Below are 25,851 nucleotides of genomic sequence, written 5' to 3'. Positions count from 1 at the left end.
CACACCGCCATTTTTTCACAGAAAAGATAGCTTTCACAAAACCCACAAATAGAGATAAAATTAATCACTAACCTTTGAACAACTTCATCAGATGACAGTCATATGACATCATGTTATACAATACATTTATGTTTTGTTCGATTATGTGCATATTTATAGCCAGAAATCGTGGTTTTACATTGGCTCCATGTTCAGAAATGACTCAAAAATAGCGAAAGTAATTACAGATAGCAACGTGAAATACAGAAATACTCATCATAAACTTTGATGAAAGATACATGTTTAACATATAATTAAAGATACACTGGTTCTTAATGCAACCGCTGTGTTAGATTTAAAAAAAGAACTTTAGTAAAAAGCACAGCAAGCAATAATCTGAGACAGCGCTCGGCCATTCTCCGCCATGTTGGAGTCAACAGAAATACGAAATTACATCATAAATATTCCCTTACCTTTGATGATCTTTCACCAGAATGCAGTGCCAGGAATCCTAGTTCCACAATAAATCGTTGTTTTGTTTTATAATGTCCATTCCTTCTGTCGAATTAGCAACTTTGGCTAGCATATGTAGTACACGTTTCCAAACACTTGCGCAGTTGAACGAAAACTTCAAAAAGTGGTATTACACGTCGAATAAACTGGTCAAACTCAGTTGAGAATCAATCTTCAGGATTTTTTTCTCATATATATCCAATAACGTCCCAAACGGAGCATTTCTTCATGTCTATCTAACGCAGTGCAGACAAAGACATCACATGCCCTCTATGCGTGGCCAAGAACTGGTAATCTGCCTGACCTGTCACTCCAAAGGCTCTCATCCGGTCCCACATGAAGCTATATGCTTCATTCCACGTTCTACTGCCTGTTGACATCTAGTGGCAGGCATATGAAGTGCATACAGATCCATAAATATAAGGCAATTGAATAGGTGATGCCTTTCACAGCGACCCATTTAAGAATTTTGACTTCCTGTTTGGAAGTTTGCCTGCCATATGAGTTCTGTTTTACTCACAGATATAATTCAAACAGTTTTACAAATTTAGAGTGTTTTCTATCAAATAGTAATAATCATATGATCTAGGACAGAGTACGAGGCCGTTTATTTTGGGCACAAATTCATCCAAAAGTGAAAATGTCGCCCCCTATACCTAAGAAGTTAATGAGGCAACACAAACTGCAACCAGAACAACAAAATACGGGTTGAAATAACCCGTCGCAAACCAGTCTGAAGTGCACATACACTTTACAACGAACAATTCCACACACAGACATGGGGGGAAACAGAGGGTTATATGCACGTCAAGTAATGAGGGAATGTAAACCAGGTGTGCGGGAAAACAAGACAAAAAACAAATGGAAAAATGAAAGGTGGATCGGGGCGATGGCTAGAAGACCGGTGATGTCGACCACCGAATGCCGCCCGAACAAGGAGAGGAACTGACTTCGGCGGAAGTCGTGACAGCAACAAGCAACTGCTAACCCCTAATCCCTATCCCCTAAGGCCTATCCCTGTCACGACTTCCACAGAAGGGGGCTCCTCTCCCTGTTCGGGCAGTGCTCGGCGGTCGTCGTCGCCGTCCTACTAGCTGCCACCGATCCATTTTTCCTTTTCGTTTGTTTCTGTCTGTATTGTTTACACCTGTGTCTTATTAGTTGATTTCGGTGAGTATATTTACCTCCGCTGCCTGCTTGTGCGGGATTGTTTTCTTTGGTTAAGTTGTTAGGGGTGTGTGTCTGCACCATGGGGTTTTCTTTTTTCACGGCAGTTGTGCTGTTTGGTATGAGTTTAGGAGTAGAGGTTTCTCCTCTGTGTGTAGCGTTTATTTCCCTCCAAGCAAAAATTAAAGCAGAAACCACCAGTGACTAGATAAATAAAGAAGTGGTCAGATGAAGCAGATGCTAAGCTACAGGACTGTTTTGCAAGAACAGACTGGAATATGTTCCGGGATTCCTCGGATGGCATTGAGGAGTACACCACATCAGTCATTGGCTTCATCAATAAGTGTATCGGTGACGTTGTCCCCACAGTGACCGTACGTACATACCCCAACCAGAAGCCATGGATTACAGTCATATTTGAAATCGGACACTTTGGTGGGATTAACAACAAGATTACCTTTAAAATAATATAAGACACATGTATGCCTGAGGAATTTTAATTATGAGATTTCTGTTTTTTGAATTTGGCGCCCTGCACTTTCACTGGCTGTTGTCATATCATCCCGTTAACTGGATTGCAGCCATAAGAAGTTTTAAACAGCTCAACATTCACAAGGCCGCAGGGCCAGAGGCATTACCAGGACGTGTACCGCGAACATGCACTGACCAACTGGCAAGTGTCTTCACTGACATTTTCAACCTCTCCCTGTCCGAGTCTGTAATACCAACATGTTTTAAGCAGACGACCATAGTGCCTGTGCCCAAGAACACTAAGGTAACCTGCCTAAATGACTACCGACCCGTAGCACTCATGTCTGTAGCAATTAAGTGCTTGAAAGGCTGGTCATGGCTCACATCAACACCATTACCCCAGATTATCCCAGACAACGATGAGACAGCCTATAGGGAAGAAGTCAGAGACCTGGCCGTGTGGTGCCAGGACAACAACCTCTCCCTCAACGTGATCAAGACACAGGAGATGATTGTGGACTACAGGAAAAAGAGGACCGAGCACGCCCTCATTCACATCGACGGGGCTGCAGTGGAGCAGGTTGAGAGCTCAAGTTCCTTGGTGTCCACATCACCAACAAACTAACATGGTTCAAGCACACCAAGACAGTCGTGAAGAGGGCACGACAAAACCTATTCCCTCTCAAGAGACTGAAAAGATTTGGCATGGGTCCTCAGATCCTCAAAAGGTTCTACATCTCCTCCATCGAGAGCAACCTGACTGGTTTCAAATTGTCAAAGACTCCAGCCACCCGAGTCATAGACTGTTCTCTCTGCTACCGCATGGCAAGTGGTACCGGAGCGCCAAGTCTAGGTCCAAGAGGCTTCAAAACAGCTTCTACCCCCAAGCCATAAGTATCCTGAACATCTAATCAAATGGCTACCCAGACTATTTGCATTGCCCCCCTCCCCTCTTTTACACCGCTGCTGCTCTCTGTTGTTATCATCAATGCATAGCCACTTTAATAACTCTACCTACATGTAGATATTACCCTAACTGACCGGTGCCCCAGCACATTGACTCTGTACCGGTGCCCCCATGTATATAGTCTCGCTATTGTTATTTTACTGCTGCTCTTTAACTTCCCTAGGGTAGGGGGCAGCATTCGGAATTTTGGAAGAAAAGTGTGCCCGAATTAAACTGCCTGCTACTCAGGCCCAGAAGCTGGGATATGCATAATTGGTAGATTTGGATAGAAAACACTCTAAAGTTTCCAAAACTGTTAAAATAATGTCTGTGAGTATAACAGCACTGATATGGCAGGCAAATAGCTGAGGAAAATCCATCCAGGAAGTGGGAAATCTGAGTTTTGTAGTTTTTCAAGTGATTGCCTATCCAATATACTGTGTCTATGGGGACAGATTGCACTTCCTAAGGCTTCCACTATATGTCAACAGTCTTTAGAACGTTGTATCAGGCTTCTACTGTGAAGGGGGAGCGAATAAGAGCTGTTTGAACCAGGGGTCTGGTTGAAAGCCTTTAGTTTAGTCATGTGCGCAGCCGTGAGCGCGAGCTCCGTTCCCTTTCATTTCTAAAGACAAAGGAATTGTCTGGTTGGAATATTATTGAAGATTTATGATAAAAACATCCTAAAGATTAATTCTATACATCGTTTGACATGTTTCTACGAACTGTAATGGAACTATTTTGACTTTTCGTCTGGACTTAGTGTCCGCGCATTGTACTTTTGGATTACCAGGACAAAACGAACAAATAGGAGGTATTTGGACATAAAGATTAACTTTATCGAACAAAACAAACATTTGTTGTCTAACATGGAGACCTGGGAGTGCCATCAGATGAAGATCATCAAAGGTAAGTGATTAATTTTAACGCTATTTCTGACTTTTGTGACACCTCTCCTTGGCTGGAAAATGGCTGTATGGTTTTCTGTGGCTAGGCGCTGACCTAACATAATCGCATGGTGTGCTTTTGCCGTAAAGCCTTTTTGAAATCTGACACAGCAGTTGCATTAAGTAGAAGTTTATCTTTTATCTTTATCTTGTATCTTAGATCAATGTTTATGATGAGTATTTTTGTAATTTGATGTGGCTCTCTGCACTTTCACCGAATGTTTGTTTGAGACAATGCATTTCTGAACATTACGCGCCAAAGTAATCGTATGGTGTGCTTTCGCAGTAAAGCCTTTTTGAAATTGGACACTGTGGTTGGATTTACAAGAAGTTTATCTTTAAAATGGTGTATAATACTTGTATTTTTGAGGAATTTTAATTATGGGATTTCTGTTGTTTTGAATTTGGTGGCCTGCAATTTCACTGGCTGTTGTCGAGGTGGGACGCTACCGTCCCACTTGTACCAGAGAGGTTATTTACTTTTATTTCTTATTCTTATCCGTATTTTAGATTTTTTTAAACTGCATTGTTGGTTAGGGGCTCGTAATTAAGCATTTCCCTATATAGTGCATTACTATTGACCAGGGCCCAGTGCCACTATGTCAGGAACAGGGTGCCATTTGGTAACTAGAAGTTACATGCAATTTTTTGCACTAGGGATAATAGACACAGAATTTTGTCAAACCTACTTTTTCCCTCTCAACTCAATAAGCAAAAAATTTACACTTTTTAAAGTTAATTTAATTAAGGATTATTTCATGGCAGGGGGTCACATATTTGGACAATTACTTATAACATCTACACTGAACGAAAACATAAACGCAACATGCAATAATTTCAAAGATTTGACTGAGTTACAGTTCTGTCACGACTTCCACCGAAGTTGGTCCCTCTCCTTGTTCGGGCGGCGTTCGGCAGTCGACGTCACCGGTCTTCTAGCCATCGCCGCTCCACCTTTCTTTTTCCATTTGTTTTGTCTTGTTTTCCCGCACACCTGGTTCACATTCCCTCATCAGACTAAATGTATATTACCCTCTGTTTCCCCCATGTCTGTGTGTGGAATTGTTCTTTGTGTAGGGTGTTACGCTACAGGCTGGCTTGCGCTAGGGTTGTTTCGAAACTAGTTTTTTTTGTTTTGTTTAAACCGGTTCATGTTACCGTGGTTGTGCTTTGTGCTGCCTCGCCTGTGCCTTTGGGCCAGGGTGTATATTAAAGTTCTCCTGTTATCACCCATCTCTGCTCTCCTGCGCCTGACTTCCCGGCAACCAGTCACTCACCCCATTACAAGTTCATATAAGGAAATCAGTCAATTGGAATAAATGTATTAGGCCCTAATCTATGGGTTTCACATGACTGGGAATACAGTTATGCATCTGTTGACCACAGATACCTTAAACAAATGCTAGGGGTGTGGACCAGAAAATCAGTCAGTATCTGGTATGACCACTATTGGCCTCATGCGCGACACATCTCTTTCGCATAGAGTTGATCAGGCCATTGACTGTGGCCAATGGAATTGTGTCCCACTACTCTTTAATGGCTGTGCAAAGTGGCTTGATATTTAGCGGGAACTGGAACACGCTGTCTTACACGTAGATCCAGATCATCCCAAGCATGCTCAATGGGTGACATGTCTGACGAGTATGCAGGACATGGATGAACTGGGACATTTTCAGCTCCCAGCAATGGTGTAAAGATCCTTGCGACATGCATTATCATGTTGAAACATGAGGTGATGGTGGTGGATGAATGGCACGATAACGGGCCTCAGGATCTCAGGATGAATGGCACGATAACGGGCCTCAGGATCTCAGGATGAATGACACGATAACAGGCCTCAGGATCTCAGGATGAATGGCACGATAACGGGCCTCACTAAAGTCGGTTACGATGTCTTTGTGTATTCAAATTACCATTGATAAAATGCAATTGTCTTTGTTGTCTGTAACTTATGGCTGCCCATACCATATCCCCACCACCACCATGGGGCACTCTGTTTACAACTCTGACATCAGCAAACCACTCGCCCACACGACGCAATACACGCTGTTTGCCATCTGCCCGGGACAGTTGAAACCGGGAATCTACCGTGAAGAGCACACTTCTCCAGCATGCCAGTGCCCATCAAAGGTGAGCATTTGCCCACTAAAGTCGGTTACGATGTCGAACTGCATTCAGGCCATGACCATGGTGAGGACGACGAGCATGCAGATGAGCTTCCCTGAGACGGATTCTGTTTGTGCAGAAATTCTTTGGTTGTGCAAACTCATAGTTTCATCAGCTGTCCAGGTGGCTTGTCCCAGAGGTGATATTTTTTTATTTCTTTTTTTATTATTATTTCTTTTTTTACCCCCTTTTTCTCCCCAATTTCGTGATATCCATTTGCTGGTAGTTACTGTCTTGTCTCATCGCTACAACTCCTGCACGGACTTGGGAGAGGCGAAGGTCGAGAGCCATGTGTCCTCCGCAAAGCAGTGCGACAAAAACAACAACACATGGGATAAACAAACGTACAGTCAATAACACAATAGAAAATCTGTACACAGTGTGTGCAAAGGAAGTAAGGAGGTAAGGCAATAAATAGACCAATAGTGGCGAAGTAATTACAATTTAGCAATTTACACTGGAGTGATAGATGTGCAGATGATGATGTGCAAGTAGAAATAATGGTGTGCAAAAGAGCAGAAAAACAAAAACAAATATGGGGATGAGGTAGGTAGTTGGTTGTATAGGCTATTTACATATGGGCTGTGTACAGCTGCAGCGATCGGTAAGCTGCTCTGACAGCTAACGCTTAAAGTTAGTGAGGGAGATATAAGTCTCCAACTTCAGTGATTTTTGCAATTTGTTCCAGTCACTGGCAGCAGAGAATTGGAAGGAAAGGCTGACCAAAGAGGTGTTGGCTTTGGGGATGACCAGTGAAATATACCTGCTGTAGCCCGTGCTACGGGTGGGTGTTGCTATGGTGACCAGTGAGCTGAGATAAGGCGGAGCTTTACCTAGCAAAGACTTATAGATGGCCTAGAGCCAGTGGGTTTGGTGACGAATATGTAGCGAGGACCAGCCAACGAGAGCATACAGGTCGCAGTGGTGGGTAGTATATGGGGCTTTGGTGACCAAACGGATGGCACTGTGATAGACTGCATCCAATTTGCTGAGTAGAGTGTTGGAGGCTATTTTGTAAATGACATCGCCGAAGTCAAGGATCAGTAGGATAGTCAGTTTTACGAGGGTATGTTTGGCAGCATGAGTGAAGGAGGCTTTGTTGCGAAATAGGAAGCAGATTCTAGATTTAACTTTGGATTGGAGATGCTTAATGTGAGTCTGGAAGGAGAGTTTACAGTCTAGCCAGACACCTAGGTATTTATATTTGTCCACATATTCTAAGTCAGAACCGTCCAGAGTACTGATACTAGTCGGGCAGGCGGGTGCAGGCAGCGATCGGTTGAAGAGCATGCATTTCGTTTTACTAGCATTTAAGAGCAGTTGGAGGCCACGGAAGGAGTGTTGTATGGCGTTGAAGCTCGTGTGGAGGTTTGTTAACACAGTGTACAAAGAAGGGCCAGATGTATACAGAATGGTGTGGTCTGTGTAGACGACATCATTGATATATACAGAGAAAAGAGTCAGCCCGAGAATTGAACCCTGTGGCACCCCCATACAGACTGCCAGAGGTCCGGACAACAGGCCCTCCGATTTGACACACTAGACTCTATCTGAGAAGTAGTTAGTGAACCAGGTGAGGCAGTCATTAGAGAAACCAAGGCTGTTGAGTCTGCCGATATGAATGCGGTGATTGACAGAGTCGAACGCCTTGGCCAGGTCGATGAAGACGGCTGCACAGTACTGTCTTTTATCGATGGCGGTTATGATATCGTTTAGGACCTTGAGCGTGGCTGAGGTGCACCCGTGACCAGCTCGGAAACCAGATTGCGTAGCGGAGAAGGTACTTTGGAATTCGAAATGGTGGGTGATCTGTTTGTTAACTTGGCTTTCGAAGACTTTAGAAAGGCAGGGCAGGATGGATATAGGTCTGTAACAGTTTGGGTCTAGAATGTCTCCCCCTTTAAAGAGGGGGATGACCGCGGCCGCTTTCCAATCTTTAGGAATCTCAGATGATACAAAAGAGAGGTTGAACAGACTAGTAATAAGGGTTGCAACAATTTCGGCAGATAATTTTAGGAAGAGAGGGTCCAGATTGTCTAGCCCAGCTGATTTGTAGGGATCAAGATTTTGCAGTTCTTTCGGAACATCAACTGTCTGGATTTGGGTGAAGGAGAAGCGGGGGGGGGGTTTGGGCCAGTTGCTGCGGGGGGTGCGGAGCTGTTGGCCGGGGTTGGGGTAGCCAGATGGAAAGCATGGCCAGCCATAGAGTAATGCTTATTGAAATTCTCGATTATCGTGGATTTATCAGTGGTGACAGTGTTTCCTAGCCGGATGTGGAGGTCCTGGGCTGGCGTGTATACACGTGGTCTGCAAATTCTCTAAAATGACGTTGGAGGCAGCTTATGGTAGAGAAATGAACATTACATTCTCTGGCAACAGCTCTGGTGGTCATTCCTGCAGTCAGCATGCCAACTGCATATTCCCTCAATCCTTGAGACATTTGTGGCATTGTATGACAAAACTGCACAGTTTAGAGTGGCCTTTTATTGCACAGGGTGCACTTGTGTAGTGATCATGCTGTTTAATCAGCTTTTTGATATGCCACACCTATCAGGTGTGGCAAGGGAAGAAAGGCTCACTAAACAAATTTGTGCAAAATCTTAGAGAGAAATAAGCTTTTTGTGTGTATGGGAAATGTATGCGATGTTTTATTTCAGCTCATGAAACATGTGAATAACACTTTACATGTTGCATTTATATTTTTGTTGGGAATAGTTAAACCATTTCTTGGAATGTATTGCTGTTGAGATGAATAGTTTACAAGTGACAGAGCTCTGGGCCCATGTTCACAAAGTGTCTCAGAGTACTGTAGGACTGCCAATCTAGGATCAGGTCCCCCCCGTCCAAATAATCTTAATCATTGTGATCTAAAATGCAAACTGATCCTAGATCAGCACTCACACTCTGAAGCACTCTTTATTTTACTCTATTTTAATCAGGCAAGTTGGGAACAACCTAGCAACTGTAAGCAGCGACAATTGTGTCTCAAATAGCACCCATTCCCTATATAGTGCACTACTTTTGACCAGAGCCCACTGCCTCAATTTACATGCTCTCCCTTCCAAACCCTGACTACAGAGGTTGAGGTGGCATAGCGTCAAATCCATATTCTGAGTGTGTTGTAATAATGATTAAGAACACACTGCGTATTTCGTCACAACATACAAGATCGTCTATCAACCTACCCCTTAAAGAAAGAAATATTAAAAAGAAACCTTGAATCTTTTTTTTGAGTGCGGACCAGCTACACAATTTTGGAATTCTATCACAAACACACACGCACACATACCTACACATACACAGATCTCACGAGCGCACACACCCACATAAATGCAGACACAGAAACATGCACACACACACACAAACACACACACCCACACACACACACACACACACACACACATACACATACACATACACACACACACACACACACACACACACACACACACACACACACACACACACACACACACACACACACACACACACACACACATGTTGTCCTACCTGCTTGTGTGGGTAGACGTTGATGTGACACTTGATACATTCTTGTCCCATGTTGGCCCAGGAGTTGCCACTCATCCACTTCCTCTTACACTTGGGACATTTGTACTCTCCAAAACACCTCTTCTTCCCCTGGTACGGAGTTAGACCCTCGCCTTTAGGCCTTGCCTGGGATTACAAGACAGAGAGGTTTAGATGGTAGTTTAAGCTATATCAATTGGGCTAAAGTCAGTATACAGAAGGTCCCTGAAACAGATAATGAGAACCCAAAAGAGACAACAAAGACTGATGCAAAAAGTGAACTTTACCCAAGCTACCCTTTGTCTTTCCTTGATTTGTTATTTTGGGTGGTATGTGCATGTCATACAGTATTTTCCTATGCATATTGTAACACTGAATGAATTGAGAAACTGAGACTGAGTGAGGAGAAGGCTTTTCGGCCTTCATACATGCACTCTGTCAAACACACACACACACAACACACACACTCCGTCAGCAATGAAATAAGGCTCGCGAGAGGCCAATATCCCTGGGAGGGGCTCTTACTCATCATACTGAGTATATACTGGGTGTGTCCCAAATGGCACCCTATTCTCTATATAGTGCACTACTTTTGACCAGAGTCCATATGGCTCTGTAGTGGGGAATGTAGGGAATAGGGTGCCATTTGGGACACCGTCCCATACTGGCAGTGGTTCATCTAGGCCTGGCCACTACAACAGCAACAAGGAGTAAAAGTTACATTTTCTTCCCCTAGTCTCGCATATAAAAGAACGATTGATGTCATTGCGGGGATAAATCACCACACGTGCATATGTCCTGCCAAAACTAACCAATTAGGGGGCTTGACTGGCATTGGCTAAACTCCCAGTGGCTGACAGTTGAAGTGTTTGGCTTATGTCACGTTAGAATCTGAACCCCGCCCATCAGATGCAAATCACCTTGTACTTAAACCTACTGTAGCATAATAAAACACACACTGCTCTCAACCATTCCTAAGAATGCACTTTTTTGTTCCAGTCCAGCACTAGCACACCTGATTCAACTAGTCAACTAATCAGGGTGGTAGAGAGAGTGGTGTGTAGGATGATGGAGAGATGTGTACTGTGGTGGAGAGGAGTGTAGGGTGGTAGAGAGGAGTGGGGGGTGGTGGAGAGGGTTGTGTGTAGGATGATGGAGAGATGTGTAGGGTGGTAGAGAGGAGTGGGGGGTGGTGGAGAGGAGTGGAGGGTGGTGGAGAGGGTGGTGGAGAGGTGTGTAGGGTGGTAGAGAGGAGTGAGGGTGGTGGAGAGGTGTGTAGGGTGGTAGAGCGGAGTGGAGGGTGGTGGAGAGGTGGAGAGGTGGAGAGGTGTGTAGGGTGCTGGAGAGGTGTGTAGGGTGGTGGAGAGGGTTGTGTGTAGGATGATGGAGAGATGTGTACTGTGGTGGAGAGGAGTGTAGGGTGGTAGAGAGGAGTGGAGGGTGGTGGAGAGGGTGGTGGGTGGTGGGGAGGTGGAGAGGTGTGTAGGGTGGTAGAGAGGAGTGAGGGTGGTGGAGAGGTGTGTAGGGTGGTAGAGCGGAGTGGAGGGTGGTGGAGAGGTGGAGAGGTGGAGAGGTGTGTAGGGTGGTGGGGAGGTGTGTAGAGTGCTGGAGAGCTGGAGAGATGTGTGGGGTGGTGGAGAGATGGAGAAGTGTGTAGGGTGGTGGAGAGGTGTGTAAGGTGCTGGAGAGGTGTGTAGGGTGCTGGAGAGGTGTGTAGGGCGGTGGGGAGGTGTGTAGGGTGGTGGAGAGGTGTGTAGGGTGCTGGAGAGGTGTGTAGAGTGGTGGGGAGGTGGAGAGGTGTGTAGGGTGGTGGAGAGGGGGAGAGGTGGAGAGGGTGGTGGAGAGGTGTGTAGGGTGGAGGGGAGGTGGAGAGGTGTGTAGGGTGGTGGAGAGGTGTAGGGTGGTAGAGAGGTGGAGAGGTGTGTAGGGTGGTGGAGAGGTGTGAAGGGTGGTGGAGAGGTGGATAGGTGGAGAGGGTGGTGGAGAGGTGTATAGGGTGGGGGAGAGGTGTGTGGGGTGGTAGAGAGGGGTGGAGGGTGGTGGAGAGGTGGAGAGGTGGAGAGGTGTGGAGGGTGGTGGGGAGTTGTGTAGGGTGGTGGAAAGGTGTGTAGGGTTCTGGAGAGATGTGTAGGGTGGTGGGGAGGTGTGTAGGGTGCTGGAGAGGTGTGTAGGGTGCTGGAGAGGTGGAGAGATGTGTAGGGTGGTGGAGAGGTGTGCAGGGTGGTGGGGAGGTGTGTAGGGTGCTGGAGAGGTGGAGAGATGTGTAGGGTGGTTGAGAGATGTGTAGGGTGCAGGAGAGGTGGAGAGATGTGTAGGGTGGTTGGGAGTAGTGTAGGGTGCTGGAGAGGTGTGTAGGGTGCTGGAGAGGTGGAGAGGTGTGTAGGGTGGTGGGGAGGTGGAGAGGTGTGTAGGGTGGTGTAGAGGTGGAGAGGTGTGTAGGGTGGTGGGGAGGTTTGTAGAGTGGTGAAGAGGTGTGTAGGGTGGTAGAGAGGAGTGTAGGGGGGTGGAGAGGTGGAGAGGTGTGGAGGGTGGTGGGGAGTTGTGTAGGGTGGTGGAGAGGTGTGTAGGGGGGTGGAGAGATGTGTAGGGTGGTGGAGAGGTGTGTAGGGTGGTGGGGAGTTGTGTAGGGTGGTGGAGAGGTGGAGAGGTGTGTAGGGTGGTGGAGAGGGGGAGAGGTGGAGAGGGTGGTGGAGAGGTGTGTAGGGTGGAGGGGAGGTGGAGAGGTGTGTAGGGTGGTGGAGAGGTGTAGGGTGGTAGAGAGGTGGAGAGGTGTGTAGGGTGGTGGAGAGGTGTGAAGGGTGGTGGAGAGGTGGATAGGTGGAGAGGGTGGTGGAGAGGTGTATAGGGTGGGGGAGAGGTGTGTGGGGTGGTAGAGAGGGGTGGAGGGTGGTGGAGAGGTGGAGAGGTGGAGAGGTGTGGAGGGTGGTGGGGAGTTGTGTAGGGTGGTGGAAAGGTGTGTAGGGTTCTGGAGAGATGTGTAGGGTGGTGGGGAGGTGTGTAGGGTGCTGGAGAGGTGTGTAGGGTGCTGGAGAGGTGGAGAGATTTGTAGGGTGGTGGAGAGGTGTGCAGGGTGGTGGGGAGGTGTGTAGGGTGCTGGAGAGGTGGAGAGATGTGTAGGGTGGTTGAGAGATGTGTAGGGTGCAGGAGAGGTGGAGAGATGTGTAGGGTGGTTGGGAGTAGTGTAGGGTGCTGGAGAGGTGTGTAGGGTGCTGGAGAGGTGGAGAGGTGTGTAGGGTGGTGGGGAGGTGGAGAGGTGTGTAGGGTGGTGTAGAGGTGGAGAGGTGTGTAGGGTGGTGGGGTGGTTTGTAGGGTGGTGAAGAGGTGTGTAGGGTGGTAGAGAGGAGTGTAGGGGGGTGGAGAGGTGGAGAGGTGTGGAGGGTGGTGGGGAGTTGTGTAGGGTGGTGGAGAGGTGTGTAGGGGGGTGGAGAGATGTGTAGGGTGGTGGAGAGGTGTGTAGGGTGGTGGGGAGTTGTGTAGGGTGGTGGAGAGGTGGAGAGATGTGTAGGGTGGTGGAGAGGTGTATAGGGGGGGGTGGAGAGATGTGTAGGATGGTGGAGAGGTGGAGAGGTGTATAGGGTGGTGGAGAGGTGTGTAGGGGGGTGGAGAGATGTGTAGGGTGGTGGAGAGGTGTGTAGGGTGGTGGGGAGTTGTGTAGGGTGGTGGAGAGGTGGAGAGATGTGTAGGGTGGTGGAGAGGTGTATAGGGGGGGTGGAGAGGTGTGTAGGGTGGTGGAGAGATGGAGAGGTGTGTAGGGTGGTGGAGAGGTGTGTAGGGTGGTGGAGAGGTGGATAGTTGGAGAGGGTGGTGGGGAGATTTGTAGGGTGGTGGAGAGGTGGAGAGATGTGTAGGGTGGTGGAGAGGTATATAGGGGGGGTGGAGAGGTGTGTAGGGTGGTGTAGAGGTGGAGAGGTGTGTAGGGTGGTGGGGAGGTGTGTAGAGTGGTGGAGAGGTGTGTAGGGTGGTGGAGAGGTGTGTAGGGTGGTAGAGAGGTGTGTACGGTGGTGGAGAGATGGAGAGGTGTGTAGGGTGGTGGAGAGGTGTGTAGGGTGGTGGAGAGGTGGATAGTTGGAGAGGGTGGTGGGGAGATTTGTAGGGTGGTGGAGAGGTGTGTAGGGTGGTAGAGAGGAGTGTAGGTTGGTGGAGAGGTGGAGAGGTGGAGAGGTGTGGAGGGTGGTGGGGAGTTGTGTAGGGTGGTGGAGAGGTGTGTAGGGTGGTGGAGAGGTGTGTAGGGTGGTGGAGAGGTGTGTAGGGTGGTAGAGAGGAATGGAGGGTGGTGGAGAGGTGTGTAGGGTGGTAGAGAGGAGTGTAGGGTGGTGGAGAGGTGTGTAGGGTGGTGGAGAGGTGGAGAGGTGTGGAGGGTGGTGGGGAGTTGTGTAGGGTGGTGGAGAGGTGTGTAGGGTGGTGGAGAGGTGTGTAGGGTGGTGGAGAGGTGTGTAGGGTGGTGGAGAGGTGTGTAGGGTGGTGGAGAGGTGTGTAGGGTGGTGGAGAGGTGTGTAGGGTGGTGGAGAGGTGTGTAGGGTGGTGGAGAGGTGTGTAGGGTGGTATAGAGGAGTGGAGGGTGGTGGAGAGGTGTGTAGGGTGGTAGAGAGGAGTGTAGGGTGGTGGGGAGGTGTGTAGGGTGCTGGAGAGGTGGAGAGGTGTGTAGGGAGGTGGAGAGGTGTGTAGGGTGGTGGGGAGGTGTGTAGGGTGCTGGAGAGGTGGAGAGATGTGTAGGGTGGTTGGGAGATGTGTAGGGTGCAGGAGAGGTGTGTAGGGTGCTGGAGAGGTAGAGAGGTGTGTAGGGTGGTGGGGAGGTGGAGAGGTGTGTAGGGTGCTGGAGAGGTGTGTAGGGTGCTGGAGAGGTGTGTAGGGTGCTGGAGAGGTGTGTAGGGTGGTGGAGAGGTGTGTAGGGTGCTGGAGAGGTGTGTAGGGTGGTGCAGAGGTGTGTAGTGTGTTGGAGAGGTGGATAGGTGGAGAGGGTGGTGGGGAGGAGTGTAGGGTGGTGGAGAGGTGTGTAGGGTGGGGGAGAGGTGTTTATTTATTTATTTTTTTTATTTTTTTATTTCACCTTTATTTAACCAGGTAGGCTAGTTGAGAACAAGTTCTCATTTGCAACTGCGACCTGGCCAAGATAAAGCATAGCAGTGTGAACAGACAACAACACAGAGTTACACATGGAGTAAACAATAAACAAGTCAATAACATGGTAGAAAAAAGAGAATCTATATACAATGTGTGCAAAAGGCATGAGGTAGGCAATAAATCGAATAATTACAATTTAGCAGATTAACACTGGAGTGATAAATCATCAGATGATCATGTGCAAGAAGAGATACTGGTGTGCAAAAGAGCAGAAAAGTAAATAAATAAAAGCAGTATGGGGGTGAGGTAGGTAAATTGGGTGGGTAGTTTACAGATGGACTATGTACAGCTGCAGCGATCGATTAGCTGCTCGGATAGCAGATTTTTAAAGTTGTTGAGGGAGATAAAAGTCTCCAACTTCAGAGATTTTTGCAATTCGTTCCAGTCGCAGGCAGCAGAGAACTGGAAGGAAAGGCGTCCAAATGAGGTTTTGGCTTTAGGGATGATCAGTGAGATACACCTGCTGGAGCGCGTGCTACGGGTGGGTGTAGCCATCGTGACCAGTGAACTGAGATAAGGCGGCACTTTACCTAGCATAGCCTTGTAGATGACCTGGAGCCAGTGGGTCTGACGACGAAAATGTAGCGAGGGCCAGTCGACTAGGGCATACAGGTCGCAGTGGTGGGTCGTATAAGGTGCTTTAGTAACAAAACGGATGGCACTGTGATAAACTGCATCCAGTTTGCTGAGTAGAGTATTGGAAGCTATTTTGTAGATGACATCGCCGAAGTCGAGGATCGGTAGGATAGTCAGTTTTACTAGGGTAAGTTTGGCGGCGTGAGTGAAGGAGGCTTTGTTCCGGAATAGAAAGCCGACTCTAGATTTGATTTTGGATTGGAGATGTTTGATATGAGTCTGGAAGGAGAGTTTGCAGTCTAGCCAGACACCTAGGTACTTATAGATGTCCACATATTCTAGGTCGGAACCGTCCAGGGTGGTGATGCTAGTCGGGCGTGCGGGTGCAGGCAGCGAACGGTTGAAAAGCATGCATTTGGTTTTACTAGCGTTTATTAAGAGCAGTTGGAGGCCACGGAAGGAGTGTTGTATGGCATTGAAGCTCGTTTGGAGGTTAGATAGCACAGTGTCCAGGGAAGGGCCGGAAGTATACAGAATGGTGTCGTCTGCGTAGAGGTGGATCAGGGAATCGCCCGCAGCAAGAGCAACATCATTGATGTATACAGAGAAAAGAGTCGGCCCGAGAATTGAACCCTGTGGTACCCCCATAGAGACTGCCAGAGGACCGGACAACATGCCCTCCGATTTGACACACTGAACTCTGTCTGCAAAGTAGTTGGTGAACCAGGCAAGGCAGTCATTAGAAAAACCGAGGCTATTGAGTCTGCCGATAAGAATATGGTGATTGACAGAGTCGAAAGCCTTGGCCAGGTCGATGAAGACGGCTGCACAGTAATGTCTTTTATCGATGGCGGTTATGATATCGTTTAGTACCTTGAGCGTGACTGAGGTGCACCCGTGACCGGCTCGGATGGATATAGGTCTGTAACAGTTTGGGTCCAGGGTGTCTCCCCCTTTGAAGAGGGGGATGACAGCGGCAGCTTTCCAATCCTTGGGGATCTCAGATGATACGAAGGAGAGGTTGAACAGGCTGGTAATAGGGGGTGCGACAATGGCAGCGGACAGTTTCAGAAATAGGGGGTCCAGATTGTCAAGCCCAGCTGATTTGTATGGGTCCAGGTTTTCCAGCTCTTTCAGAACATCTGCTATCTGGATATGGGTAAAAGAGAAGCTGGGGAGGCTTGGGCGAGTAGCAGCGGGGGGGGCGGGGCTGTTGGCCAAGGTTGGAGTCACCAGGTAGAAGGCATGGCCAGCCATTGAGAAATGTTTGTTGAAGTTTTCGATTATCACGGACTTATCAGTGGTGACCGTGTTATCTAGCCTCAGTGCAGTGGGCAGCTGGGAGGAGGTGCTCTTGTTTTCCATGGACTTTACAGTATCCCAGAACTTTTTGGAGTTAGAGCTACAGGATGCAAATTTCTGCTTGAAAAAGCTGGCCTTTGCTTTCCTGACTGACTGCGTGTATTGGTTCCTGACTTCCCTGAACAGTTGCATATCGCGGGGGCTCTTCGATGCTATTGCAGTTCGCCACAGGATGTTTTTGTGCTGGTCGAGGGCAGTCAGGTCTGGAGTGAACCAAGGGCTATATCTGTTCTTGGTTCTGCATTTTTGGAACGGAGCATGCTTGTCTAATATGATGAGGAAGTAACTTTTAAAGAATGACCAGGCATCCTCAACTGACGGGATGAGGTCAATATCCTTCCAGGGTACCCGGGCCAGGTCGATTAGAAAGGCCTGCTCGCAGAAGTGTTTTAGGGAGCGTTTGACAGTGATGAGGGGTGGTCGTTTAACCGTGGACCCGTGGCGGATACAGGCAATGAGGCAGTGATCGCTGAGATCTTGATTGAAGACAGCAGAGGTGTATTTGGAGGGCAAGTTGGTCAGGATAATGTCTATTAGGGTGCCCATGTTTACGGATTTAGGGTTGTACCTGGTGGGTTCCTTGATGATTTGTGTGAGATTGAGGGCATCAAGCTTAGATTGTAGGACTGCCGGGGTGTTAAGCATATCCCAGTTTAGGTCACCTAACAGAACAAACTCTGAAGCTAGATGGGGAGCGATCAATTCACAGATGGTGTCCAGGGCACAGCTGGGAGCTGAGGGGGGTCGGTAGCAGGCGGCAACAGTGAGAGACTTATTTCTGGAGAGATTAATTTTTAAAATTAGAAGTTCGAACTGTTTGGGCATAGACTTGGAAAGTATGACAGAACTTTGCAGGCTATCTCTGCAGTAGATTGCAACTCCTCCCCCTTTGGCAGTTCTATCTTGACGGAAAGTGTTATAGTTGGGTATGGAAATCTCAGAGTTTTTGGTGGCCTTCCTAAGCCAGGATTCAGACACGGCAAGGACATCAGGGTTGCCAGAGTGTGCTAAAGCGGTGAGTAAGGCAAACTTAGGGGGGAGGCTTCTGATGTTGACATGCATGAGGCCAAGGCTTTTTCGATCACAGAAGTCAACAAATGAGGGTGACTGGGGACATGCAGGGCCTGGGTTTACCTCCACATCACCCGAGGAACAGAGGAGTAGTAGGATGAGGGTGCGGCTAAAGGCTATCAAAACTGGTCGCCTAGAGCGTTGGGGACAAGGAATAAAAGGAGCAGATTTATGGGCGTGGTAGAATAGATTCTGGGCATAATGTGCAGACCAGGGTATGGTGGGGCACGGGTACAGCGGAGGCAAGCCCAGGCACTGGGTGATGATAAGAGAGGTTGTATCTCTGGACATGCTGGTCTCAATGGGTGAGGTCACCGCATGTGTGGGGGGTGGGACAAAGGAGGTATCAGAGGTACGGAGAGTGGAACTACGGGGTCCATTGCAAACCAAAACAATGATAACTAGCCTGAACAACAGTATGCAAGGCATATTGATATTTGAGAGAGACATACAATAAGGCATAAAGTGATTGCAGGTCATGATTGGGAGAGCTAGCTAAAACAACAGGTGAGATAACAGCAGCTAGTCAGCTAACACAGCAACAGAAGGTAAAAATGGCGACGACTGGGCAGAGAGGGTCGGATTAACTACACACAGATCCTGAGTTAAGGCACAGAGCCGACAGATAAAACACAAATAAACAGAATGGAGTACCATGAATTAATGGACAGTCAAGCAGGCATCAGATATGTAGCCAAGTGATCATAGTGTCCAGGGGGCAGCCGTAGATGGAGCAGTGAGGCCTCCACTAGGCTAGCACGCGTTTAAAGTTAGTAGCCAGGGAGGTGGTCTGCTCAGACGGAGGGGGTCTGCTCAGACGGAGGCCGGTTGAGGGCACCGGTTGAGGGCACGTCTGCAGACCAGGCGTGGTCGTGTCGACAGAGAATCCAAGCCGGATAGCGATGGCGAAAGAGAGGTTGTGAATTGTAGAATTGTGTTTGCTAACTGGTGCTAGCTTCCTGGCTGCGCTAGCTGCAAGATAAGCTAGCAGTTAGCAGACCGGGGCAGGCAAGTTAGCCTTTGGTGGACGTCGCGATGAGGGGGGGGAAGTCTGTTTTTGCCTCTTCGTGCGGTGACGTCGATAGACCAGTCGTGGAATTAGTAGGGTTCCAGGTAGCTCTAGGTAGCTAACAGGCCTAGTAGGTTAGCAGAATGGGCCTTCAGCGGGCGTCACGCCTGAGGGGCCTGTTGGAGGCCTCGGGCAGATTATGTCGGTATTCCAGTCGTAGAGGATCGGTGGGGTTCCGTGCTCCGTACCGGCAGTAAAGGGGTCCGGATATTGTAGCCCAGGAGTGGGCTTCAGTGGTAGCACAGGAGCCCTAGCCGGGCTAGCTTCAGGCTAATTGGTGCTTGCTCCGGGATGGAAACGCTAGCCAGGAGTGGTCACCCGGGATTGTGGTTAGCTAGTTGCGAAGATCCAGATGAAAATGTTCAGAGTTTGCGGTAGGAATCCGGGGATATGGAGAGAAATAGGTCCGTTATGCTCTGGTTTTAGTCACGTTGTTCGAACTAGCGAGAGCTTTCCGAGCTAAAGGTTAGCTGATGACCGCTAGCAATGGTTTGCTAACTGATAGCTGGTAGGCAGTTAGCTGGCTATCTTCAGTAGATGGATTCCAGATCAGAAGTAAATAGAAATACTTTAGAAAAAAAGCAGATCCACGCCACATTGGGTGAGGCGGGTTGCAGGAGAGTATTTAGAAGTTGAGGTTTAAGAAAGTATTTTTAAAAGATATGCGAAGAAAAATATGTAAAAAGATATATACAAGGGACACGGGACACGACAGGACAAAGACGTCTACACTGCTAAGCCATCTTGGAAATCTTCCAAGATGTGGGGTGGTAGAGAGGAGTGGAGGGTGGTGGAGAGGTGGAGAGGTGTGGAGGGTGGTGGGGAGTTGTGTAGGGTGGTGGAGAGGTGTGTAGGGTGGTGGAGAGGTGTGTAGGGGGGTGGAGAGATGTGTAGGGTGGTGGAGAGGTGTGTAGGGTGGTGGGGAGTTGTGTAGGGTGGTGGAGAGGTGGAGAGATGTGTAGGGTGGTGGAGAGGTGCGTAGGGGGGGTGGAGAGATGTGTAGGGTGGTGGAGAGGTGGAGAGGTGTATAGGATGGTGGAGAGGTGTGTAGGGGGGTGGAGAGATGTGTAGGGTGGTGGAGAGGTGTGTAGGGTGGTGGGGAGTTGTGTAGGGTGGTGGAGAGGTGTATAGGGGTGGAGAGGTGTGTAGGGTGGTGTAGAGGTGGAGAAGTGTGTAGGGTGGTGGGGAGGTGTGTAGAGTGGTGGAGAGGTGTGTAGGGTGGTGGAGAGGTGTGTAGGGTGGTAGAGAGGTGTGTAGGGTGGTGGAGAGATTGAGAGGTGTGTAGGGTGGTGGGGAGGTGGAGAGGTGTGTAGGGTGGTGGAGAGGTGGGGAGTTGTGTAGGGTGGTGGGGAAGTGTGTAGGGTGGTGGGGAGGTGTGTTGGGTGGTAGAGAGGCGTGTAGGGGGGTGGAGAGGTGTGTAGGGTGCTGCAAAGGTGGAGAGGTGGAGAGGTGTGTAGGGTGGTGGAGAGGTGTGTAGGGTGGTGGAGAGGTGTATAGGGTGGTGGAGAGGTGTGTAGGGTGGTGGAGAGGTGTGTAGGGTGGTAGAGAGGAGTGGAGGGTGGTGGAGAGGTGTGTAGGGTGGTAGAGAGGAGTGTAGGGTGGTGGAGAGGTGTGTAGGGTGCTGGAGAGGTTTGTAGGTGGGTGGGGAGTTGTGTAGGGTAGTGGAGAGTTGTGTAGGGTGGTGGAGAGGTGTATAGGGTGGTGGAGAGGTGTGGAGGGTGGTGGAGAGGTGTGTAGGTGGTGGAGAGGTGTGTAGGGTGGTGGAGAGGTGGAGAGGTGTGTAGGGTGGTGGGGAGGTGGAGAGGTGTGTAGGGTGCTGGAGAGGTGTGTAGGGTGGTGGGGAGGTGTGTAGGGTGCTGGAGAGGTGGAGATATGTGTAGGGTGGTTGGGAGGTGTGTAGGGTGCTGGAGAGGTGTGTAGGGTGGTGGAGAAGTGGAGAGGTGTGTAGGGTGGTTGGGAGGTGTGTAGGGTGCTGGAGAGGTGTGTAGGGTGGTGGGGAGGTGGAGAGGTGTGTAGGGTGGTTGGGAGGTGTGTAGGGTGCTGGAGAGGTGTGTAGGGTGCTGGAGAAGTGGAGAGGTGTGTAGGGTGGTGGGGAGGTGGAGAGGTGAGTAGGGTGCTGGAGAGGTGTGTTGGGTGCTGGAGAGGTGTGTAGGGTGCTGAAGGGTTGTGAAGGGTGCTGGAGAGGTAGAGAGGTGTGTAGGGTGGTGGGGAGGTGAAGAGATGTGTAGGGTGCTGGAGAGGTGTGTAGGGTGCTGGAGAGGTGTGTAGGGTGGTGGAGAGGTGTGTAGGGTGGTGGAGAGGTGGATAGGTGGAGAGGGTGGTGGGGAGGTTTGTAGGGTGGTGGAGAGGTGTGTAGGGTGGTGGGGAGGTGGAGAGGTGTGTAGGGTGCTGGAGAGGTGTGTAGGGTGGTAGAGAGGAGTGTAGGGTGGTGGAGAGGTGTGTAGGGTGCTGGAGAGGTTTGTAGGTGGGTGGGGAGTTGTGTAGGGTAGTGGAGAGTTGTGTAGGGTGGTGGAGAGGTGTATAGGGTGGTGGAGAGGTGTGGAGGGTGGTGGAGAGGTGTGTAGGGTGGTGGAGAGGTGTGTAGGGTGCTGGAAAGCTGGAGAGGTGTGTAGGGTGGTGGGGAGGTGTGTAGGGTGGTGGAGAGGTGTGTAGGGTGCTGGAGAGGTGTGTAGGGTGCTGGAGAGGTTTGTAGGTGGGTGGGGAGTTGTGTAGGGTAGTGGAGAGGTGTGTAGGGTGGTGGAGAGGTGTATAGGGTGGTGGAGAGGTGTGGAGGGTGGTGGAGAGGTGTGTAGGGTGGTAGAGAGGACTGGAGGGTGGTGGAGAGCTGTGTAGGGAGGTGGAGAGATGTGTAGGATGGTGGAGAGGTGTGTAGGGTGGTAGAGAGGAGTGGAGGGTTGTGGAGAGGTGTGTAGGGAGGTGGAGAGATGTGTTGGGTGCTGGAGAGGTGTGTAGGTGGTGGAGAGGTGTGTAGGGTGGTGGAGAGGTGGAGAGGTGTGTAGGGTGGTGGGGAGGTGGAGAGGTGTGTAGGGTGCTGGAGAGGTGTGTAGGGTGGTGGGGAGGTGTGTAGGGTGCTGGAGAGGTGGAGATATGTGTAGGGTGGTTGGGAGGTGTGTAGGGTGCTGGAGAGGTGTGTAGGGTGGTGGAGAAGTGGAGAGGTGTGTAGGGTGGTTGGGAGGTGTGTAGGGTGCTGGAGAGGTGTGTAGGGTGGTGGGGAGGTGGAGAGGTGTGTAGGGTGGTTGGGAGGTGTGTAGGGTGCTGGAGAGGTGTGTAGGGTGCTGGAGAAGTGGAGAGGTGTGTAGGGTGGTGGGGAGGTGGAGAGGTGAGTAGGGTGCTGGAGAGGTGTGTTGGGTGCTGGAGAGGTGTGTAGGGTGCTGAAGGGTTGTGAAGGGTGCTGGAGAGGTAGAGAGGTGTGTAGGGTGGTGGGGAGGTGAAGAGATGTGTAGGGTGCTGGAGAGGTGTGTAGGGTGCTGGAGAGGTGTGTAGGGTGGTGGAGAGGTGTGTAGGGTGGTGGAGAGGTGGATAGGTGGAGAGGGTGGTGGGGAGGTTTGTAGGGTGGTGGAGAGGTGTGTAGGGTGGTGGGGAGGTGGAGAGGTGTGTAGGGTGCTGGAGAGGTGTGTAGGGTGCTGGAGAGGTGTGTAGGGTGGTGGAGAGGTGTATAGGGGGGGGGGTGGAGAGGTGTGTAGGGTGGTGGGGAGGTGTGTAGGGTGGTGGGGAGATGTGTAGAGTGGTGGAGAGGTGTAGAGGTGTGTAGGGTGGTGGGGAGGTGTGTAGGGTGGTGGGGAGGTGTGTAGGGTGCTGGAGAGGTGTGTAGGGTGGTGGGGAGGTGTGTAGGGTGGTGGGGAGGTGTGTAGGATGGTGGGGAGGTGGAGAGGTGTGTAGGGTGGTGGGGAGGTGTGTAGGGTGGTGGAGAGGTGTGTAGGGTGCTGGAGAGGTGGAGAGGTGTGTAGGGTGGTGGGGAGGTGTGTAGGGTGGTGGAGAGGTGTGTAGGGTGCTGGAGAGGTGTGTAGGGTGCTGGAGAGGTGGAGAGGTGTGTAGGGTGGTGGGGAGGTGTGTAGGGTGGTGGGAGGTGTGTAGGGTGCTGGAGAGGTGGAGAGGTGTGTAGGGTGGTGGGGCGGTGTGTAGGGTGGTGGGGAGGTGTGTAGGGTGGTGGAGAGGTGTGTAGGGTGCTGGGGAGGTGTGTAGGGTGGTGGGGAGGTGTGTAGGGTGGTGAGGAAGGTGTGTAGAGTGGTGGAGAGGTGTGTGTGCGTGCGTGCCTGCGTCCATGCATGCGTGTGTGCGTGCACGTGTGTGTGTATGTGGAGGAGTGTAGTGGGGTTGAGAGAGGTGTAGGATGTGTACCCTTGCCCCTGTCTGTCTGTTCATCTAGTGTGAGTAATGTGAAGCCTAATCATCAGCATCTGGCACCGTCTAAACCTTCGCCAGCACCTTGTGTCAATTGAGGACGAGCAGCCAAGGCCTCACTATGATAGGCTGTCCAGCAGCTCACTATGATAGGCTGTTACCGTCCAGCAGTTTAATAACAACATGACCTAACCAGTGTCAACACAACATCTCCCCCTGTGACAAAGAGGGAGAGCGAGAGAGAGGAAGAAGGAGAGGGAGAGCGAGAGAGAGGAAGAAGGAGAGGGAGAGGGAGAGAGAGAGAGAGAGAGGAGAGGGAGAGAGAAAGGGAGAGGGAGAGAGAGAGAGAGAGAGAGAGAGAGGAGAGGAAGAGAGAGAGAGAGAGAGAGAGGAGAGGGAGAGAGAAAGGGAGAGAGCGAGAGGAGAGGGACAGAGAGAGAGAGAGAGAGAGAGAGAGAGAGAGAGAGAAAGGGAGAGGGAGAGAGAGGGAGAGAGCGAAAAGCTGGAAACAGTGATATGGCCTGGCTCTTAGACCAGCACACAATCCATACGCATTATAAGACGACGCTCCGACACAATCACAAAGCTATCATGAGGACAACAATGTCATGGTAACACGTTATTTGGACAGTTCCCTTCAAGATAATCTAACTGTGGGATGTTTTAAATAAGCAAGCAGAGACTGTCAGAGATTTCTAAAGAAATGTGTTAATTGTAATCTGTTACTTGCAATGCCTTTTTTTACTGATAGGGAGGCGGAACATTCCTTGGGCCATATCAAACATCTCAGAGTAGGAGTGCTGCTTTAGGATCCTCTCTTCCCTGTCCATGTTATCATTGAAATCTAAATGGCAAAACTGAGCAAATATCAGCATTCCTAATTTGAGATGCTTTGTGAATACTCCTCTCCTCTCCTGACCAGAGCGTCACCAGTTATCTGTCAATGCTTCATCCAGTAGACTGATCCTCCTTCTACTATCCATCCAGTAGACTGATCCTCCTTCTACTCTCCATCCAGTAGACTGACCCTCCTTCTACTATCCATCCAGTAGACTGATCCTCCTTCTACTATCCATCCAGTAGACTGATCCTCCTTCTACTATCCATCCAGTAGACTGATCCTCCTTCTACTCTCCATCCAGTAGACTGACCCTCCTTCTACTATCCATCCAGTAGACTGATCCTCCTTCTACTATCCATCCAGTAGACTGATCCTCCTTCTACTATCCATCAGTACACTGATCCTCCTTCTACTATCCATCCAGTAGACTGACCCTCCTTCTACTATCCATCCAGTAGACTGACCCTCCTTCTACTATCCATCCAGTAGACTGATCCTCCTTCTACTATCCATCCAGTAGACTGACCCTCCTTCTACTATCCATCCAGTAGACTGACCCTCCTTCTACTATCCATCCAGTAGACTGATCCTCCTTCTACTATCCATCCAGTAGACTGACCCTCCTTCTACTATCCATCCAGTAGACTGACCCTCCTTCTACTATCCATCCAGTAGACTGATCCTCCTTCTACTATCCATCCAGTAGACTGATCCTCCTTCTACTCTCCATCCAGTAGACTGACCCTCCTACTATCCATCCAGTTGACTGATCCTCCTCCTACTCTCCATCCAGTAGACTGATCCTCCTTCTACTATCCATCCAGTAGACTGACCCTCCTTCTACTATCCATCCAGTAGACTGACCCTCCTTCTACTATCCATCCAGTAGACTGATCCTCCTTCTACTATCCATCCAGTAGACTGATCCTCCTTCTACTCTCCATCCAGTAGACTGACCCTCCTACTATCCATCCAGTTGACTGATCCTCCTTCTACTCTCCATCCAGTAGACTGACCCTCCTTCTACTCTCCATCCAGTAGACTGATCCTCCTTCTACTCTCCATCCAGTAGACTGACCCTCCTACTATCCATCCAGTAGACTGACCCTCCTACTATCCATCCAGTAGACTGACCCTCCTACTATCCATCCAGTAGACTGATCCTCCTACTATCCATCCAGTTGACTGATCCTCCTTCTACTCTCCATCCAGTAGACTGACCCTCCTACTCTCCATCCAGTAGACTGATCCTCCTTCTACTATCCATCCAGTAGACTGATCCTCCTTCTACTCTCCATCCAGTAGAATGACCCTCCTACTATCCATCCAGTAGACTGATCCTCCTTCTACTATCCATCCAGTAGACTGATCCTCCTTCTACTCTCCATGCAGTACACTGATCCTCCTTCTACTTTCCATCCAATAGACTGTATATCTCTCCCTCTGTCTTTCTCTCTCTCTTTCTATCTCTCTCTCTTGTCTCTGTCTATCTTTCTCTCTGTCTATCTCTCTCTGTCTATCTCTCTCTCTTGTCTTTGTCTCTCTCTTGTCTTTGTCTATCTCTCTCTCTGTCTATCTCTCTTGTTTCTGTCTATCTCTCTCTCTATCTGTCTATCTCTCTCTCTCTTGTCTCTGTCTATCTCTCTCCCTGTCTATCTCTCTATCTGTCTCTGTCTCTCTCTCTCTCTGTCTCTCTCTCTCTCTCTTGTCTCTGTCTCTCTCTCTATCTCTCTCTCTTGTCTCTGTCTATCTC

General features: G+C 49.6%; 1 protein-coding gene across 1 annotated transcript in view; it reads right to left on the bottom strand.

Moving 5' to 3' along the window:
• Nucleotides 1–25,851, bottom strand: part of LOC129836492 (zinc finger CCHC domain-containing protein 24) — a 135,114-nt gene that overhangs the window by 11,673 nt on the left and 97,590 nt on the right. The window contains exon 3 of the mRNA XM_055902772.1: nucleotides 9,700–9,864. Coding sequence (XP_055758747.1) covers nucleotides 9,700–9,864 — 165 coding nt within the window. The remainder of the gene's footprint in view (nucleotides 1–9,699; nucleotides 9,865–25,851) is intronic.

This window comes from Salvelinus fontinalis, chromosome 37, assembly GCF_029448725.1.
Source record: "Salvelinus fontinalis isolate EN_2023a chromosome 37, ASM2944872v1, whole genome shotgun sequence".
Taxonomy (NCBI): domain Eukaryota; kingdom Metazoa; phylum Chordata; class Actinopteri; order Salmoniformes; family Salmonidae; genus Salvelinus; species Salvelinus fontinalis.
This window is presented reverse-complemented; position numbering and strand designations above follow the sequence as displayed.